At 43.2% G+C, this 21,038-nt stretch overlaps 1 protein-coding gene across 1 annotated transcript; it reads left to right on the forward strand.

Annotated features, from left to right (window-relative positions):
* Window positions 1-5,812: 5,812 nt before the first annotated feature.
* LOC121445036 (5-aminolevulinate synthase, erythroid-specific, mitochondrial-like) lies at window positions 5,813-20,853 on the forward strand. The gene is made up of 8 exons (XM_041647009.1): window positions 5,813-6,008; window positions 7,210-7,332; window positions 8,206-8,316; window positions 11,401-11,623; window positions 12,344-12,528; window positions 15,567-15,835; window positions 17,243-17,405; window positions 20,565-20,853. Exons 1-8 carry the CDS (start codon window positions 5,828-5,830, stop codon window positions 20,726-20,728), a joined length of 1,419 nt encoding a protein of 472 aa, XP_041502943.1. The 5' UTR covers window positions 5,813-5,827; the 3' UTR covers window positions 20,729-20,853.
* The last annotated feature ends 185 nt before the right edge of the window (window positions 20,854-21,038 follow it).

The raw sequence follows: 21,038 nt of genomic DNA on the forward strand, positions 1-21,038 counted from the left end.
AGACTCCACAGCTCTCCTCTCGGGAGCAGATGCCTCAGAGAGACGCCATGCCCCGCTCCCAAGCAGACGCATGCTATGAAGCTCCGATCCAGGATGGACATAGGCTAGAATCTTCCCGGTAAGACCGGTGCTACAGTTTATTAGAGATGGGTTGATCGGGATGTGAGAATTAGCCTGTAAGGGCTAGAGCTAAAGGGCCATAGAGATGAAATTACCAGTTATGACTTAGTCCCATTGCTCTAGGATTGAGAAAGGAATGGAGAATAAGAAATGAGAGAAAAAGAGATAAGGAGTAGGTACTAGAAAACAGAAAACTCCAAAATTTTAACTGTACTTTCTGAGTTTGTAGCTGGGCCACATACTCTCTAGTTGGCTCATTATCAGTAGGTTTTCTTCCCCTCCCAAGCCTTAGTTTCTTTATCTGTAACATAGAGATAACAGTGCCTCTGCCTTAAGGTTCGTATGAGGCTAAGAAATCAATGTAAAGCAATTAACAGCATGAGGTACAAAGTAATGGCAATCAACACTAGCTGTTATTTCTCCGACTAGGCACTGTGCCAAATGTTCACACATTTATTGGAGGGATACATCTTTTGAATTGACACAGCTTCCCATGGAGGCCGACAGCTTAGAACTTTAAGAGCAAGTGTTTTCTAGGTCTGACTTCAGGGCCCTCTGCACATGTACTAGCCTTTCTGGGCTTTACGGTCGAGGTATTCAGGTTGATTCTGCTGAAGGTGCCCTGGCTCTATATGGATGGTCTGATCTCAAAATCAAATAACTAAATTTGATCACCCCAGAGGGAGAAGAAGAAAACAGAAAGGGAAAAGACAGAACAGAGGGAGTGTGTAAGTGAAAGGAGGCTACTTTGTTTTTTATCTTTAGCAGAGGCCAAGGAAACCTTAGGGCCAAGGCAGAAGGCGGGTGGGCGGGGCTGAGCCAGAGACAGGGGTAAACTCTGCCTTCTGGCCCACAGCACTCCCCGTCTTTGGTTCGTCCTCTGTGCAGGGCAACAGGTAAGAGCTGCTTCCAGCCCTCTTTCTAGGCTCCCACCCACACCGCTGCACGTTGACTTTGGCTGACTAGACCTGACTTTGGAATTGAACAGAAACTGTCGCTTCTGTTTTGGGCTTTCCTCTCTGCCCTCTCTCTCCTTTATTAGTTTTCAGTATCTCTCATCTCACTCACCGGGCATTCATACTCTCTCTTCTCCCTCAATGTAATTTTGTCTGTACCCCTCCCCTCCCCCTCCCTGTCTCCTTCCTCAACTCTGTATCTTAGTCTCCTGTTTCTCTTGTCTCTTCTCTGTTTCTCTAGAAGGCATCTTAACATTTCTTCCAAATTTCTCTCCCTCCATTTGACCCTTTCTGTCCTCTTGGCCTAGAGCAGAGTGCAAGAGCCTTGGGGGGGGGTCAGATCTAGGGATGGAGAACTGGAGGGTTTGGTGGAGGGGGTTAAGAATGCTAAGGCAAGATGGGAGGGATCAAGAGGCTGAATAATTAGCAGAAATAAAGGGAAGAGGGTGGAAAAGGAATGCTGTCATTGTGCAGAAAGGCAAGAGACTTGTGTTGTCTCATCTTAATTCACCCTGAGACCCCAGGCAGGCCATTTATCCTGTGGCAAGAGCACCTGTCCACAGTTTCCACAAATCTCTTAGTTTTGGCTTGGGTATCTAAATTCTTCTGTTTCTGTTCTCTTCTGATTTCCAGCGGTAGGAAATGGTACTAGGAGAGGAGGTAAGGCCTGATGTTTCCAGCTCCTGGAAGAAGTAACAGGCTCTCTCTCCTCCAGACTTAAATGATTCTTAACAGCAGGCCACAAGTAATGGGAGCCAGGGGAAAGAAACTCTGCAAGGGTGGCTTCTGACTTCTCCAAGGGGATGGAGTCGTGGCTGGCCTCTCCGGCCTATGGGAATGCAAACGGACGTAAAATTGTAGAAGTGCAGAGATGCAGGACAAACCTTTAAGGAAGGATGCCACCTGGCCTGAAAATTCACCACGATCTCTTTGATTTTGTTTTAGACAATCTCTTCTATGCAGTAGGATGTGAAAATCATTTAATGGTGGAATTAATAAATGTTCAATAGTACCTCAAATCCTACTTTAGAACATTTGAAGAAAGCCATTTGCCATAAAAGATAAATGCATAGTAAAGGGGCTTGTATTACTGTAGCAGAGTGGCTTGGTGTCTAGAGTCAAGCCCATCAAGCTCCCAGCTAAGAAAATATGTAATGTTTGGATCATGGATCTACAGTGTCTAAGCTAGGGGTCTCTTGAGCCAGACTGGCTGAGTTGAAACCCTGCTCTTTTTCACTTACCAGGTCTTTGACCGGGGTGAGTCATTCGATCTTTGGGGGCCTCAGGTTCACAACATTGTCCTGAGAAATGAATAAGTCACTGTACTTGGAGCATTTACAACAGTAAGAGCTCGGTTAATGTTTGAATATCGGAACCAGAAGGGAAATTATGAAATTTCCTATCTAACACGATGTCTGTAGAGAAACGAAGGTTCAGAAGGTATGTGAGGGGTGGGGAAGGCCAGGGGGAACCCAAGTTCACACACAGTAAATTATAATAAGAGAAAAAAATTTCATCTCCAGCTTTTCATACTTGGCTTGACATAGTCAGGGTGCGACTCCTTGGCTCCAGAGTTTAGGTTTGTTACTGAGAAAAGATCTGCTACTGAGTCTTGACTGACTTGGAAATATACATCACAGGCTGCCATGGGCTTCAGGATTCTGCTGTCCCAGCTTCCTGCGTGTCAAAATGCCCAGCCAAGAGTCTATGTTCTTAATACCCTCAACTGCTTGAAAGGCTGCCTGCATTCAACTTCAGCCATTCCCTTCTCTCATTAAGTAGTGCTCGGAAGTGGACAAAGCGCCCAAAATAACCACACTACAAAGTTATGGGTCATAATGATTCCCAGGAAGATCAGGAAAGACAAGAGAAGGTGTAACTGAAGCTCAATGGTAACTCAAGAACTCAATCCATGTCAAGAAGTACTCTGTATTTTCCCCAGGACCCTCACTAGAATAGCTCCATAGAGATGATGAGTATATTTGACCTTTTCAGTTTCTGTACATGGGAAACAGGTCTTCATCCCCCATCATTTCAGAGCAGGCCTATATTTTGCCTCTGGTCTCAAGGGCCTTCCTTCTTACTATATACTTCAATATTGTTGCTTTTGTTGTCAGTGTTGATGCCAGAGAAGTTCATAGGAACTTGTAAGGACCTGGGCTATGCATCTTGACTCACTACAGATTGGCAGAGGCAGCCTTGGCCAGATGCTCAGACGTGATTCCAGGAAGGGGTTCTTCTTCTCTCCCACACCCTGGGCTCATCTTAGGGAGTGGTCAGACTCCTGAGGCGATAAACTCTGGGGGCTTTATCTTTGGTCTGCAGGCTCAGCCTTGAGTGCTTTAACCTTCATGGGCAGGCAGTCAGAAGGGAGACTCTTATTTCTAGATATGAGGTAGGCACTGGATCCAATCAATGGACTGATGTAGACATAATTACCTCACATTTGACGACTCATCAAAGCCAAAACCAGAAAGGAGAAGTGCCTTGCCCTAAAACATTGAACAAAGAAGCGAGGAAACCAGAATTTAAATAAGAAAATCAAACTTTTTGTGCTGAAGGGTTCACATGGTTTTTGTTGCTTTTGTTTTGTTTTCATTTAATCCTTCCCATCAGCTGTCTGCTTCTTGCTGTTAGAGGGCCCATATGCACAGGCCCACAAACTAACTCAGGCTGCTGGGACAGCCTGGGACAAGGAGGGAGGATGTTCTAAGATGGAATAACATGACTGGGTTGCTTTGTAAAGTAAGAGGTGTGTGATTGCTCTGGGACATTAGGGAGATGAAAGAAGTTACCAACAGGATAGGCCCAGTAATTCCTCCTACTCCTTTGTCCCTCCCATAATAAGGCTTTATACACTGAGGGTGCTCAGAGACTGCTCAGTAGCTTTCTTGGCAGAGCTGGGGGCTCAGTCGTCCCACTTTCTCTCACATCTCCCCTTTTGTATTATTATTTATCTTGTCCACCCTTTGATTCTGGCTCTACAATTGGCCCATTTCTTCCAATCTGTTTCTCACTCTTGTTCTCTCTGTCTTTCTCTCAATCTTACCTCTTTATATGTTTCCTCCTCCCCTATACCCACCTGTTTCCTTTTTAAATACAGATTTACTATTTTAAATTATGTGTATGTGTGTGGTTCTGTGGAGAGGTGTGTATATGTGAGTACCAGGCCTATGGAAGCCAGAGACATCAGATCTCCTGGAGCTGGAGTGACAGGCAACTGTGAGCCATACTACATGAGTACTGGAGATCTAACTTGGAAGAACAGTACTTACTCTGAACCAGTGAGCCATCTCTTCTGCCCCTATCACTCTCTTGATCTTTTGATTTTTTTTAAATCCACTTATTTTTTTCAAGCAGTTTCTCTTCCACCACCCCCAGTAGGGTCATGGTCCCCTAAGTCTTTATTGTCTAACCCTCCCCTTTCATCTTGGTGTCCCACTCTGCACTTGATGGATTCTTTGCTGTACTGCTTAATTTTCAGTCTTTATATATTACTCTAGGCTACACAATTTCCCTTATGTATCTCTGTTTGTCCCTACTGGTATATTCCCTGTTTCTCTTTCTCTTGTCTTTTTATCTCTCCCTATCTTCTGTATTTCTCCACGGCTGTTTTATCTCTACCTACCTTGTTCCCTTCTTTCCAGCTTTGAAGTCTTTCTCAGTTTCTGATCTTCCTCCTCCACCATCACACTCTTGTTTTCTTTCTTCTTTTATCTTTATCCCTCTGAGGTTGTCTTGATTCGTCCCCTTCTTACCTTCTCTCTATATTTAAGATCATAATTATTAACTTACTCCAAATTTCAGCCAACACTCACCGACAGTTACATGTCATTTGTTCTGTCTTTTCTATTGATTCCCCCTATCTTTCTCTACCTTGGCCTCTGTCCTCTTTTCTGATCCACACAGATTATGTCTTTCAGCCTTCTTAGGTCTTATTTTCATCGCCTCCTTTATTTATGTCTAACCAAAAGTCAGGAGAAAATTCAAACACATCAAAATATCAACCTAGTGGTACACAGCCTATAGGGCGCATGCCTGCCCTTTCCTGTTTCCTGGATCTCCTGAAGTTGACAGCTGGCTTCAATCTCTTTCTCTGTCATTGGTAGAACATTCTCAAGACAAAGCAGGACACTCCCCAGGAGCTCTGGTGAATAGTATCTGTTTGCAGTAAAGGCCAAATTTTCATTTGGTGGAGGATAATAGTCTTTGTTTTGTTTTGTTTTTTTTGTTTTTAAGATAGGGTTTCTCTGTGTAGCCTTGGTTGTACTAGAACTCACTTTGTAGCAGGCTGGCCTCAATCTCACAGAGATCCACCTGCCTCTGCCTCCCAAGTGCTGGGATTAAAGGTGTGCACCATGATGCCCTGATGAGGACAATAGCCTTAGAAAGACAGTGACCTCAAGTGTTGGTCAAAGGTTGACTGTCAGATGTCATTCACAAAGGCACATCGGTGATGCTCACAATCACTAAGCAGCTGGTGTCAGAGTAAGTCAGAGTCCGGGTTTTCTGATCTCTATTTAGAAATCTCTCCCTTGTCCCTTTATCTACTGGTGTCTCTCATTTCTCCCTCATATTTAACATTACGATTGTTTTCTCAGAAGGATAATAGAGGACCTCTGAGGAAGGCAACAAACTTTGAATGGGAAACTAAAGGCAAAGAATTAAACACAGGCACGACTTACCTGGTTTTTGGCCTCATGATGAAAATCTCCTCTCTTCCACAATTTCTACAGGACTCTGGGCTCAAGATGGTGGCAGCAGTTGTGTTGCTACAGTCCTGTCCAGTGCTCTCTAGGGGCCCCCGAGGCTTCCTAGGTAAAGTGGCTAAGACTTACCAGTTCCTATTTGGTACTGGACGCTGCCCCATCCTGGCCACCCATGGACCAACTTGTTCTCAAATCCACCGTAAGGCAACCAAAGCTGGAGGAGGTAAGAAGAGGTTATGGCAGAAGGGAATGTCTGGGTCATAAAGACAAGATTCTAGGTCTGATTATCATGACTTAATAGCTTAGAGAGTTCAAGACAGAATGAATTGACCCAAAACAATAGACTCTGGCTGTGTCTTCTGCCAGTGTCTTTCTAGAGCAGGGGTTCTCAATTTTCCTCATGCTGTGACCCTTTTTTATAGTTCCTCATGCTGTGGTAACCCCCAATTATAAAATTATTTTTATTGCTACTTTGTAACTATAATTTTGTTGCTGTTATAAATTGTTTTTATTAATAAATTTATTTGTTATTTATTTTACATCCGAGCCATGGTTTCCCATCCTTCCTCTCCTCCCAGTCACTCCCACCACACAACTCTCTGTCCTCATGCCCCAAGCCACTCTTCCTCTGTTTCTGTTCAGGGAAGGGCAGGCCTTCCATGGTTATCAACAAAAACATGGCATATCACGTTGCAGTAAGACTAAGAACCTCCCTATGTATTAAGGCTGGGCAAGGCGACCCAGTATGGGGAGAAGTGTCCCCCAAACCAGTAAAAGAGTCAGAGACAGATCCTGCTCCCACTGTTAGGAGTTCCACAAGAGGACCAATGAATTGTAATATAAATTTCCAATATGCAGGATACCTGCTATGCCATTCCTGTAAAAAGATCGTTCATTACCCAAAGGGGTTCTGATCTACAGGCTGAGAACCGCTGCTATTGAGTCTTATTTTCATGTTCTTTGCACACAAACTATACTTCACCCATGCTAAAAGGTTAAAATTGCTCAAATTGATTTTCTTGTCCTATGATTCCTTGCATTTGCTTGTGACATATGACCTTCCCCTATACTATTATCTCCTCTCCTCCTTCTCATTCAACACTGAATTTGGGCATTTTTGCTCCTGCAAAGCCTGCCTAGACCCCTAGCCTAGCCAATACCACCTCTTAGTCCCATCCCTTAGATCTTCTAGATTTCATTTGTCCTGTCCTTTCTCCCATCCCACCGTTTCCAAAGTATTGTCAGAGTATGCTACTTCTCCCTGCTTAGAAACTCTGTCAGCAATAAGACCAGATTCATTTAACTTCTCATCTGTATCATAGCCTGAGCTAGAGCTCTGGAATACAGTAAGTCTCAGTAATCATTGCTGAGTAGAATGTATGGCTAAGGAATGAACCTCGAATTACTCTCTTACCTTTATGTAGACTCTCCGTCTTGGGCCAAGAGCCATTGTCCTTTCATGATGTCAGAACTTCAAGATGGGAAGAGCAAGATTGTGCAGAAGGCAGCCCCAGAAGTCCAAGAGGATGTCAAGACTTTCAAGACAGGTTGGAGTTGACCTCCACCTCTATTCCTAATGATTGATCCCACTTTATCATACTCTGGGCTAAGCAAATCCAAGGGAAGACTGTATACATTCCATGATGGACAGTCTGAGTCTTTTGCAGGGAGTCATATGAGGCAGTTGATTAGGCCATGCACTGAAGTGCATTTCCTCAACACATACACAGGTACAAACTCCCGTAACTTTTAGCTGTCAGTCTGAAATGGGCCCTCCTCTCTCCCAGGCAGCTAAGTGGATTTCGAAGAACTGGGATTCCAAGTTTAGCAAGACCATATTATGAGAGTCTGGGTTTGTATGAAGGAAAAGGGGTAGAGAATAGATACACCCTTTAGTTTTCACACAACATAGTGTGAATTAATTGGCCTTTCTTCCCTGAAAAGTATTCTGAATTATCAATTTTATTAAAATGAATTCAAATAAAGTTTTGTTTTCAACAAATTATTCTTTATAAGGATAGAGAGTTCAAGAACAACCTAGACAGAGCACTCAAGACAATTCACACCTGGCCATCCTATTGGCATCTTTCACAGGTCACTTTGAATTATCACTAAGAACAAAAAAGTTAGAGACTAAAATTTAAGGATGTTCAAAAATGAAGACTAAAACACACCCATCTCTCAAGTGCAGGGCCTAGGGTGCATTTCCTGGTTACCTTACGCAAGGGCAACTCTCAATGGGAAGTGAGGCTTCCAGACATTCTAGGAGATGAGCGGAAGCTTACTTTGCAGAAGCATTCCCCGGGAGGCATCTCTACTTTCTAAACTTTATAGCTATGCATTACACTGAACCTAAAGAAGACAACAGATACTATCTCTTTTCCTCTCTTCACGCCAATGAATTCCCTATTCCCTTGTAGACCTGCTGAGCTCCTTGGATTCAAGCATCCCAAGCCAACCATTCCCTAGTTTCCAGGACCCAGAGCAGATTGAAAGGGCGATTACACACCTGATTCACAACAATATGACTGGTGAGTTTGTCAAGATGGAAAGAATGGGCATGGGAAGAGTGAAGTAGCTACTGCAAGGGTGCATGACACAGGATAAAAAAGAAAATGGGAATATTTTCTTAAACCAAAAAAATTTTAAAATTATGCATTAGTGCTGGTCTTGCTGGATCTGTGGATTTTGTAACTAAGTCACGTCATTCGAACACTTACCTCAATAGTTTATAAGGAAAAATAAATTACACTTATAGCAATGTAGTATTCCTAGCTTGTTATGAGGTCTCATTAAAAACTAAGCTTACCTCCATTATTTTTCCATATTTCCCTCAAAGTTTCTCACCCTTTCTGCCTCTTATATCCATTTTTCATAGTGGGATTGATTCATTTTTCTAGTATACAAATAAGGAATTATTTTTAAGAGATACAGAGAAATAAAGAGTAAATTATCATCTACCATTAACTTTTTGTTGTGTTTTCTCCCAGACACACCTTCCTATGGCTACACATACATAAGATAGAGAGACAGAGACAGAGAGAATTTCCCATCCACTCTCTTAATCATACTCATGGTTTTTCAGAACTATGACCCGATTACCTCCAGAGTTTACTGCGCTGCTTTGTTCACTTAAGAATACGACCTCATATCAATTATTACTTACTTCATGGCCATCAACACAGAGCTACATAAGGATCATTAATGGCTGAATTGTGTTCCATAGTGTAGACACGAAAGTATTCATTTAAACAAGAACCTGTAATTAAGGTTGTTGCTAATGCTTTTGTATTCCTCCACTTAAGGCTGCATGCTAGTTTTATAGCCATATGAATATACCCAAAGAAAATTCATGGTTTTAACTTTTTCATTACTTGAACCAATGTGTCACTTACTTCATGGGCATTTAATTGCTACATGACCTTGGTCAAGTTAGCTGATCTTTTTATGCCTTAGTTCCTTCAAACAAAAATACAGATACTAATAGAACTTTCCATATAGTGTTGATGTGAGAAATCAATAAGTTAGCATCTTTATGGTTCCTGGAAGTAGGTTCTACATGTATTAGGCATCCATTAATGCTGGCTATGATAATATAATAAAACACTAGCTATTTTTAATTACAACCACTATTATTAATAGACCTCTGAGGACAGTATTATTACCACATACCAAATATTAGTGTTGTCATTAGATTCTCACAACTAAGCAAGGGAAGAATTCTAAGCTCCATTCTACATATGAGGACATTAAAACAAAAAAAAATGATTTTTTTAAAAAGATTTTTTTAAAATTGAGTTGTTTTGGCTGGCATACCAAGTAATGAGTTTCACTTGGCATTATCATACACATGTTATTATATTTTATTATCATGTGTTCCTCCTTCACCTGATTCCCCTTCTTTACCAGTCAGCCCTTTCTTTTTGCTTTCCTGTTACATGTACTCTATTGCCTTCTCTACTTCCCACTTCCCTTAAGATCTCTTCTACCACCTATGGTTCCCTTTCTAATTTTTGACCTACAAATACACATGTACAAACGTATACACAATTTTAAATTCAGGTCCCACATATATATGAAAGCACATATGGAGCATTTGTCATTCTGTCTGGCTTTTATTAACATAATGATTTTCAGCTATATCCATTTTCCAACATGACTTCATTTTTTACAGCTGCACAAAATTACACTGTTTTATATTTATCACATCTTCATTATCCAGTCATTTGTTGACGGCTGGCTCTGTTTGCTAGCAACTGTGCATAGTGTAGTTATAAACATGGGTGTACAAGTATCTTTGTAGTATGCTGACTTAAGAGTCATTTAGGTATATGCTTAGAAGTGATATGTCATACAGTATTCCTATTTTTAATTGATTCTTTTGAAGTATTATTTTTATCGTTTTAAAATCATGCATGCATGCATTTGCTTCTGCATGCACATGTGTGATAATGCCCTTGGAAGCCAGATATACCGGATCCCCTGGAGCTGAAGTTAAAGGAAGTTGTAAGCCACTTGATGTGGTTGCTGAACACTTGACGCAGCATGAGCTACAGAGTCATCACTCTAATCCCTGTTATTTTTCCGAGGAACTTTCATACTGATTTCCATAGTTGCTGAACCAGCTTAGGTTCTGACCCTTGGTGTGTAAGAGCTCCTCTTTGCTTGCCTACTTGCCAAAATTTGTTACCATTTGTTTTCCTGACAATAGCCATTATGACTGAAGTGAGATGGAATTGAAACTCAGCTTAAATCTGCATTTCCCTGGTGGCTAAGGATGTGAAGTATTTAGTGTCCATTTGAATTTTTTCATCCAGTTCATTTTTCATTCAGTTCAGCAGCCTATTTACCAATTGGAAGATTCGTGGGAGTTTTCTAGTGTTTAATTTTTGCAGTAAAGAGGATTCTTTGCTGGTTCAGAGTCACATAGCTATCAGGTGAGAAGAGACATGAGTAGAAACCGGACCTAGCAATATTCCTTTCTCTGAGACTGAAGCAGTAACTCCTGTAAGGCATCTTCCACACTAACTCTGGAAAGAAAGGTGAGGCCATGCTGAGTGGAAAGCCTGACTAAATCCGTGAGTTAGCAAAGGGATGGCTGAGTGAAATAGAGAGTTAGTGTGAGCCAGGGCTGGGGAGGTAGCTCAGTGGGTAAAATGCTTGCTGTGCAAGTACAACAACAACCTGAGTTTGAGCACCCAGAGCCCACGGGCAAGCAAATGCAGATAATCTCAGCATGCCCCTATTGAGAGGTGGAAGGGAGAGATAGGAAAATCCTCAGAAATGGAAGGGCCAGCTAGTCTGCTGCATGCCACAGTGAACAAGAGACCCTCTCTCAAACAAAGGGGGAAGAGAGACTGATGCCTGCTGCTGTTCTCTGAATTCCACAATGCACCCTGACATGAACACACCTGAATGTGTGCACATACACAGGCATTAATATCATATTAAACAACAGAAGAAAAAAGTTAAAGAACCAGTAAGACATCTGTTGAACAAATAAATGAATACATGGGAAGAGAATTAGAAAGCCCAAAATCAACATGAGTAAAATAAAGACTAGTCAGGAAGAGAGTTGAGTTGAATTATTCCTCTCTCTATTTCTACTCCTGCAGGAAGCCAGGTCTTTGGTTATGACCAATTTTTCAGAGACAAGATCATGCAGAAGAAACAGGACCACACCTACCGTGTGTTTAAGACTGTGAATCGCTGGGCTGATGCGTACCCCTTTGCCCAACACTTCTCTGAGGCATCTATGGCCTCACAGGATGTTTCTGTCTGGTGTAGTAATGACTATTTGGGCATCAGCAGGCACCCTCGTGTCTTGCAGGCCATACAGTGAGTAGCAGAGTATGCACTATGAGCTGTGGGGCGGGCACATCTAAAGATCTGGAGCCACACGAGCAGTGGACACCTTGGTTCTAGCAGCATCTCTTTGTACAAGGTCTTCCCAGTACATCTATCTATGCCTCAGATACAAACTCAGTCAGTCAACACATCACTCTCTAAACTACTGTTTGTCTGGTGTGCAGGATGATAATGGAAACCAAAAAAGGCTCCCTGAGTCTATGATCTAGAATGGGGTGTGTCTGTGTGGGAGAGAGGGGGGGGGGAGGAGAGAGAAATGGGGGGAGGGGTGGAGAACTTCCTTTAGCTTTTCCAAACCACTCAAGCTGTATCTAGTTCTACCTCCATCTCTGCCTTTCCCGTTCTTTCCCCCACTTCAGCAGTTCTCAACCTGCGGGTCGTGACTCGTTTTTGGCCTGAACAACCCTTCCACAGGGTTTGCCTATGACCATCCTACATACCAGATATTCACATTGCAATTTATAACAGTAGCAAAATTACAGTTATGATGTAGCAGCAAAAATAACTTTATGGTTGGGGATCACCACAACATGAGGAACTGTATTAAAGGGTCTCGGTATTAGGAAGGTTGAGAGCCACTCAGGACTACTTAAGTTAACACTGACCACATTAAAGAAGGGTTTCGTATTCGCTCAGTGCCTAACAAGGTTTGTTTTTGTTTTTCGTTGTCTTCTGTTTCCTCGGGGTCAGGGAGACCCTGAAGAATCATGGAGCTGGAGCTGGTGGTACTCGCAATATCTCAGGTACCAGCAAGTTCCACGTAGAACTTGAACAGGAGCTGGCTGAGCTACACCGGAAGGACTCAGCCCTGCTCTTCTCCTCCTGTTTTGTGGCCAATGATTCTACTCTCTTTACACTGGCCAAGCTTCTGCCAGGTGAGTGCAAGGCCTGAGATTTGTTCGAGGCTGGTGTCCTGCACTAGAGCATCCGGTCTCACTTGCTGCCCCCTCTATTTTGGGCTCACTTGCTTCTTCTGCTCTTCCCTTTCACCTGCCATCCAGGAGTGGATGATTACATCCCTCTGCTTTCACTCCTACCACACCTAGATTGACGGCCAGCATCAGGGAATAGCTAGTGCCTGACCTCACAAAACAGTAACACCATAAATTTACCATCTCTAATACACATAGTCTTTTGTCTCCACAGAGCTTTAAAAACGTTTCTGCAAAATCTGTACCTCCACCCTTCACTCTTAATATATAACTCAGGTCTTACAAAAATAATGTAGAAACCACCAAATAGCTTTCCTTACTTATTGACATGCAACCATAAACCTATCTGTTCACCAACATTTCTTCATTATTTCCCTTCATTGTGAAATATATTTCTTCCTTTTTGCCTAGAGGCAGTCCTTCAATTATGTGCTAGAAGCCATCTTCTCCCTTTCCACTCTCTTGTCCATGCTTTCCCCTCACATGCCTTCTATCAGTCTGAATCTCAGATGGACACGATGTTCCACATCCATGCCAATCCAGGGCTTATATGAGTTCTTAGAGAGGCGCCACTAAAATGTCACATTCCTTAACCTCTTCTCAGAGCTTTTCAAGTGTCTGTGACAACTGTGCCAGATCCCCGTCTCTTCTCTCCTATCAGCAGACATCTTTACCTCCTGCTACACTGAAAGTAGAAAACACCAGACAGCATTATCCTCAACTCCTAGCCACAAGCACCTGCCAACTTACATGCACCTCCACTTTTCCTCTCATTCTTTGCCTCCTACAGTAGTAAAGGACATACCCCTTTTTCTTGTTGACTAGTCTTTTCCACTGGTGCGCTGGTCATTGCCCACTATTTATCCAATAACTTCTCCTTCCACCATGTATGTGCACATGTACGTGCGTGTGTCCCCTTTCCCACGCCGCCTCCATCCATCTGTCCCTCGATCCCTCCACATCTTCAGCCTCTCACTCTCTTTCAATATGTTTAAGTCTCTTGCCTCAAGCTCCGCATCACTATCTACCAGTCGGTCTCTCTCCTGCCCATAAGAGGCACAATGCATGAGAAGTGTTTGGACTTGCTGTATGCTACTTCACTACACACTTCAAAAGTCACCACTACTTTGTGAACACTTCTTCTAAGGTCATCCCAAACCCCTAAATAAAGTCACCATCTTGGGGGGATCAATTCTTTACTCCTCCTCAACCAGTACAATTCGACACCTTTTCATTTCTCTACTACCACCGTTCTTGTCTAACCAACATTGTTTTCTTGGTTTGTTCTTTCCTATAGTCTATTCTTCCTACATTCAGAACAATGTTTCCTTATGTAAATCTATCTTTCTCCTTTCCCTGTTTAAAATTCTTTAATGGATCCCGCTTGCCCCTAGGATCAAATGTAAACTCCACATCATAGCTTCTAACTAAACCAAATCCTAAGATGTCATCTCTTGACATGCCTTTCATACTCTCCCACTTGATAAATTTCAACTTATAAATTAGTCATTTGTTTATGCATTCACTCACTAAAAATGTTTCCATAGCTTTATATATACCTTGTACTGGGAACAAGGGATATAAGGATGAAAAGGTTTGGACTTTGCTCTCAAGAAACTTCCAGCTAAGCAGGTCAAGCCCTGGAAGAAACCATGATTTATTTTTCTCAAATAGAAGTTGTCCCTTATTTTATTAAAGACCAGAGTTCTTTGATGTCTGTGAAAACTGAGGGTTCTATGGAACAGACAGATCCCTTTCCCACATTTCACCCGTCCCTAGCCTCCCAGTATAGCCCAGTAAGAATCTCTGGATTCATGTCATAGAGAAAACCCTTTTGTGGTTCTTAGCATGTGCCCTGTACAGTAACGTGGTCACTGTCTGCTCTTTTGGCTGTGAACTGTTCATGATCATACAATTCCCACAGTGAAACCTGATACGCATCTGTCCCTGTAATTATGAACAGATGGAGCTACCTGGAAAAGGGGGAAGTGTCATCTAGATCAGGGAGAGTCTAGTAGCAAGGTCTGAGACTACAAGCAAGACCAAAAGCAACTTGGGAGAGAAAAGGGCTTATTTGGCTTACAAATTCAGAATTACAGCCCATTGAGAGAAGTCAAGGCAGGAAGAGGGGAGTCAAGGCAGGAACTCAAACCAGGTGAAAACCTGGAGGCAAGAGCTCATGCAGGGGCCATGGAGGGGTGCTGCTTATTGGTTTGCTCCTCATGGCTTGCTCAGCCTATTTTCTTATAGAACCCAGGCCCACCAGCCCTGGGATGGTTTCATCCACAATGGACAGGGCTGTCTATCAATCACTAAATAAGAAAATGCCCTACAGACTTGCCTACAAGCCCAGTCTTATGGAGGCATTTTCCCAGTTGAGGGTCCCTCTTCTCAGATGACTCTTGCTTATGTCATGTTGACATAAAACTAGTCAGCAGTGAGCAAACACTTCGGGGCTCCCTTACATGCGACCCAGAGAAGTGCCCCCTCCAGACCCATTTCTCCTTCCAGTGTAGAGCCACAGGAGTGGCTGGGAAAGAATTTATAACCTCAAGCTTTGCCCTACCAAGTCATCTCTTCCCCATCCCACTGCATAGTCACTGAGAAAGTCTAGAAAAGATTTTCTAAAAGGCTCCTGAGCTGGACCAGACAGCTGGATCCAACTAGAATAAGAAGAAAAGTCTTTCCTTCCCAACACCAGCCCCAAGTCTCATCTTAGTTATTTTTCAGGCTCTAACCAACTAAAGGTCCCCACCCTGTTCCTTCCTATCTAGTCACTGCATATGGCAGTATGTGGCAGTCCTATCTCAGAACCACAGAACTATCAACTCTGCCATGCACAGGAGAGATGGGCAGAGCACTGGGAAGGGAGTCTGGAGGCCCAGCTTCTGGTCTACCTGCCTGTGTTACCTGGGGCATTAGTCTGCCCCTCTGTAGACTGCTCATCAGGTCTGTGCATAACTTCTGTTGCTCGTTTGCAGGCAAGGCCTTTGGCTGCGTTGGTGGCTATATTGCCAGCACTCGGGACTTGGTGGACATGGTGCGCCCCTATGCTGCAGGCTTCATCTTCACCACTTCCCTGCCTCCCATGGTGCTCGCTGGGGCTCTAGAATCTGTGCGTCTACTCAAGGGAGAGGACGGGCAAGCCCTAAGGCGGGCACACCAGCGCAACGTCAAGCATATGCGCCAGCTACTAATGGACAGGGGGTTTTCTGTCATCCCCTGTCCCAGTCACATCATCCCCATCAGGGTGAGAATTCCATCATTCCCCCTGCCTTCCCCACCTCCTGTTCCTGAAGCCTTCCTATTTCCAGTAAACCACTTTGCCCCTTCAATCAACACTTTGCTTTCTTATGACCTCCCCACCCCCCACCCCGCCACATACACCAGAGACGTATACCTTTGGTCTCTGTTTTGAAAAGTTAGCTATTATAGATTAACCTGTCTTTTTTCATCAATCATTGCCTTTCTATTACTAAATTGCTCTGATCCTCAAAATCATAAGCTTATAATTTAGTGTTTTTCAAGTTGTTTATTAAAAACTATTAGCGGGTCATGGAATCAGTTTAGTGGGTTATACTTAGACTGAAGATAGGGAAACATAGACTAGAAAATGTTGAAGCATACAACACACAGTAAAGGCTACCAATTTGTTCCGGTTTGAGGTAAAAAACCAAAACCTCAAAACCAGCCATAGAACTAGCTGGTACTTTGGATTGCCAGCTCTGTTTAAATGTTTCTTACTTCTAAAATGAACCACTGTTCCTTTCTTAAATGACATCTATTTATGTAAGTCAGTTAAATCAGGGTCTAAGAAGGACACTTCTTAAGACAATTTTGGGGATGAGGAGAGAAGAGCAACCTCTCAGTATCCATAAAGGACCTCCCACAGCCCGTATCAAAATCCAGAAATGCTCTCCTCAGTTTGTACAAAACAGTGTTACATTTCCATAGAATCTATTCAGCCTTCCACAATACATTTAATTGCTAGATCACCAGTAATACCAAATTCAAACAAAAACTACTTAGCCATTAAACTGTATTATTTGGGAAACATCAACAAGGAGAGACTTAAAGATATTCTTTTTTCAAAGCTGAGGCTGGGTGAATACTTGAAAAAGAACACAGATATAGAGAGAGCCAACTGGAGTCACTCCCTTTAACTGCAATTTTTTTTTTTTGGTTTTTTGAGACAGGGTTTCTCTGTGGCTTTGGAGCCTGTCCTGGAACTAGCTCTTGTAGACCAGGCTGGTCTCAAACTCACAGAGATCTGCCTCCCTCTGCCTCCAGAGTGCTAGGATTAAAGGCGTGCACCACCATCACCCGGCTTTAACTGCAATTTTTAAATTAACCTAGTAACAGCAGCTCAGAGGTACCCTGGCTTTCTGACTACTCCAATGTCACCAATGTGCTTGTTGTACAAATAGTATCAACACAAGACACCAGCTCCATCCCTTCTTCAAATTGCATTGCTGGCTCTGGGCTCCCCTTGAGAGAGATTCCGGAGGCATCACTGCCTCAGCCCTTTATGAAAAACAACTTGACCCCAAATTCAGTGGTTGTTCCTTGATCTGGGTTCCTCCTCCTCCTTCACAGAGCTAGTGTGCTGTGGTGGCTCAGGGTGAGAGGTACTGAAAGGCCTTTATTTTGAGCCTAGGTGGGCGATGCAGCACTCAACAGCAAGATCTGTGATCTCCTGCTCTCCAAGCACAGCATCTATGTGCAGGCCATCAACTACCCAACTGTGCCCCGGGGCGAGGAGCTGCTGCGCTTGGCACCCTCCCCCCACCACAGCCCGCAGATGATGGAAAACTTTGTGGGTAAGTTCTCAGCATGGGTGTCTATACTTTCCTATCCCTTAAGTCTCAGGATTCAAAGAAGCTTGAGAGGCTAGATTCTGCTTGATTTGGAAAACGTTTCTAGAAGCATTCATTGTGTACCAGGTTCGGCACCAGGGTCACAAATGAAAGGGAAACAGCACATAGACTCACTGGGTTCTAGTCTGGTTGGGGAGAAGAAACACAAACAATAGTGGATACAAACAACGCTATCAGGTGAGATCAAACATTAAGAAAGACAGTACCTAGGGAAGTTGTGGGAGCACAGAGGAGGATACTAAACTACCTTCAGGATTCAAGATAGCCTTCCTAGGGGGAAGGGACTTCCAAGCTGAACCTTACTAGGTGAGTGGGTTTGGACCAAGAGAAGAGGGTTGATAAGAGGTATTCCCAGAGGAGGAAAGAACACAAAGGCAAGGAGGAAGTGGCGGAGGCACTACATGTGAAGAGCAGTAACAGCTGAGCTTGCCTGCACAAACCACAGCACTTTGGAGTTAGAAGCAGAGTGATCAGGTGTTCAAGGCCACAGCTAGTTTAAGGCCAGTGGGCGGACTAGGGAGGCCAAGTCTCAAAAGCAACCACTAAGAACAGGAACTGCAGGAAGGGAGGAGAGCAGGATAGTGGTGGGTCAATCTAGAGCTACAAAGACAACATAAACAAGGTCTAGGTTTAGAGACTGGTAGCGCTGAGCTGAGTAGTTTGAGTTTTACCCTGAAAGATGACAATTTGGTGTATTCACCCAATGTTTATTGTATTTCTTTTGGGTGTATTTTTGAGACTGTAATTTAATTACAACGTTTCTCCCTTCTATTTTCTCCCTGCACACCCTCCCAAGTTCTGCTACTTACTTCCCTTCAAAAATACTTATATATTCCTAAATGTAACCTGTTGGTTCCATATAATATTACTTGTATGTATGTTGGTAGGGTCTATTTTTTTAAAATATTTATTTATTTAGTATACAATATTCTGTCTGTGTGCATGTCTGCAGGCCAGAAGAGGGTACCAGACCTCTTTACAGATGGTTGTGAGCCACCATGTGGTTGCCGGGAATTGAACTCAGGACCTTTGGAAGAGCAGGCAATGCTCTTAACCACTGAGCCATCTCTCCAGCTCCTAAGGTCTATTTTTTGACCTAAGAACTGGCACTTAGAGCCGGGCGGTGGTGGCGCACGCCTTTAATCCCAGCACTCGGGAGGCAGAGGCAGGTGGATCTCTGTGAGTTCGAGGCCAGCCTGGTCTACAAGAGCTAGTTCCAGGACAGGAACCAAAAGCTACGGAGAAACCCTGTCTCGAAAAATTAAAAAAAAAAAAAGAACTGGCACTTAGCAGTTGCTCATTCTAAGTCTCCTTGATGAAATATCCATAGACAATCAATGGCAGAGGAGATAGACACAGCTATTCTAATATGATGAGCTGAGTGGCTATGGAGTACAAGAAAGGATTTATAGGTGAGCAAGCCTTTGTGGTCCACCTTGAACTACATGTGAACATAACGCCAAGACTCTAGAATAAAAGAATTAAGTAGATATGAAAGCAGAGGGCATGTATTGACAAGTCCTTCTGTCCAGAGCATAGTCAGCATGTTTTAAAGAAGATGATTAGGTGCTGATAATCCATTCGTTCATTTAAAAACATCAAATAAAGCTGACTAATATCCATTACTAACCATGTGCCAAGCGCTGTTTTAAATGTATTAACCCACTTAATACATAAGATAGAGATGCTTTTATAATTTTTATTGTGTATTAAGTACAAATTGAAGTATAAAAAGTTACGGGTCCACGGTCACATAGGCACTAGGTCATAGCTACTGGGCTTCTATGGCTAAGACTCTTCTCTAGCTCTGGGATTAGTCCTGGAGCTCTCAGTGCTTAGGGCTCCACGTGCTCCCTTTTGCAGGAGAGATGTAGCTACTCAATCCCATAGTCAACTCATCCTGAATCCTGCACATCTTCTCTTTAACTTCTTTCAAACCCAGTTTGCCTCCTCTGGTGTTGTTTCTTGAAAATATATCAACATACCCCCCCTTTCCTTGTTTCTCTTTGGGATTTTTCTAAAACCCAACAATACCACTCCATTGCCAGGTGTTCTATTTTCTAAGCCCCTGGATCAGTGACTCTAAGGTAAGGTGCCGAAGATGATCCATAAGCTGAGAAAATATCTTAACATGCAAGATGGCCACAACAAATATACATAATATACAAATAAGTAAAGATTGGGGGTACCTGCTAAACAATTTATACCAATAAGGATGTTTAGCCCCAAATTTGCGGAAAAACCTGGATTACAAAACAAAGCTGAAGCTCCTTAGTATGGCATTCAATGGTTTCTACATGGTACTGTTTGTGATTATCTGGGTAAAGAACTATCAGACATCCCAGAGAACAGGCTAAGGCCAATACTCAAAGACAGAAATAGCCCTCTTCTATTTGGGGAACAAGATGGGTGTGGACGGATGGTATAAAGTGGCAGAAAAAGTGAGAAGAACGGGCTTGTGAAGGACAGAGATATGAACAGTTCAGTTGGGCCCATGTTGTTAGATGTTAGATGGCTACTAGGAAGCCAAGTAGAGATGCAGAAATGCTACTGGATATACAAGTCTGGGAACCGATGCAGAGTTCTAGGAAAGTTGGAACCATCAGCACAGATGGTGTTTAAGAAGAGAAGACCAGACCGTACCACAAGGGATAGGCAAAAAAGGGGGGGGGGGCTAAAATGGACGCCAGGGCTACAACTTAAGTACTTCCTACAGTTGGGTCACATTCCCTCCTCGGGGTCCCTATGCAACTCAGGAACGCACCCCCCCACCTTACTTCACAAAACCGATACCACAGTAGGATTACTTTTAGTGTCCCCTTTGTCAGGTTAGGATGTTCTAAGTAGAGATCCACTGCTAGACTTACATGAAGGGAGTGGTAAAGGTTAGTACAGCATGGTTTTAAATCCTGTCATAGGCATATTTCTCAGCATCAACAGACAAATGATAGTATTAATGCGTCACACTGAAGCAAACAAATCCACTTCTGGACCTAAGTTCCCTCAAAGATTGTGGGAGTCAAGATCTTGGTGCATTCAGAGCAACAAGGGTTTTAGTAGACCAAGTATAACTAATTCTTTCCCTCTTCTATCTCCTTTTAGAGAAGTTGCTGCTAGTCTGGACTGAGGTGGGGCTGCCCCTCCAGGATGTGTCTGCGGCTGCATGCAATTTCTGTCATCGTCCCGTACACTTTGAGCTTATGAGTGAGTGGGAGAGATCCTACTTTGGGAACATGGGGCCCCAATATGTTACCACCTATGCCTAAGAAGCCAGCTGCCTTGAATGCCCATGCCACCTGCACTCCATTTGGGGCTGGGCTTCTTCCTGCTCTCTGCTTTGTTGTGTGTTTCTAGCTGATTTGATTCTGAAAATAAAGAGCAACCTGAAGCATCCATAGCCCTTTGGTCAACAAAGAACAGGCAACGATACTATACTGACTCACTCAGACAAGCCCCAGTTCCACAAGGAAAGCAAAGATTACTTGTTGATTGGACCAGGAAAAGCCACAATTAGGAAGAGGAAAGAAATGCCCCTAAACTGTACTGGAATCTGTACAAAGAGCCAAACCCCTTAGC

This window comes from Microtus oregoni, unplaced genomic scaffold (assembly GCF_018167655.1).
Source record: "Microtus oregoni isolate MIOR12 unplaced genomic scaffold, Mior012 000153F_ref0000387, whole genome shotgun sequence".
NCBI lineage: Eukaryota > Metazoa > Chordata > Mammalia > Rodentia > Cricetidae > Microtus > Microtus oregoni.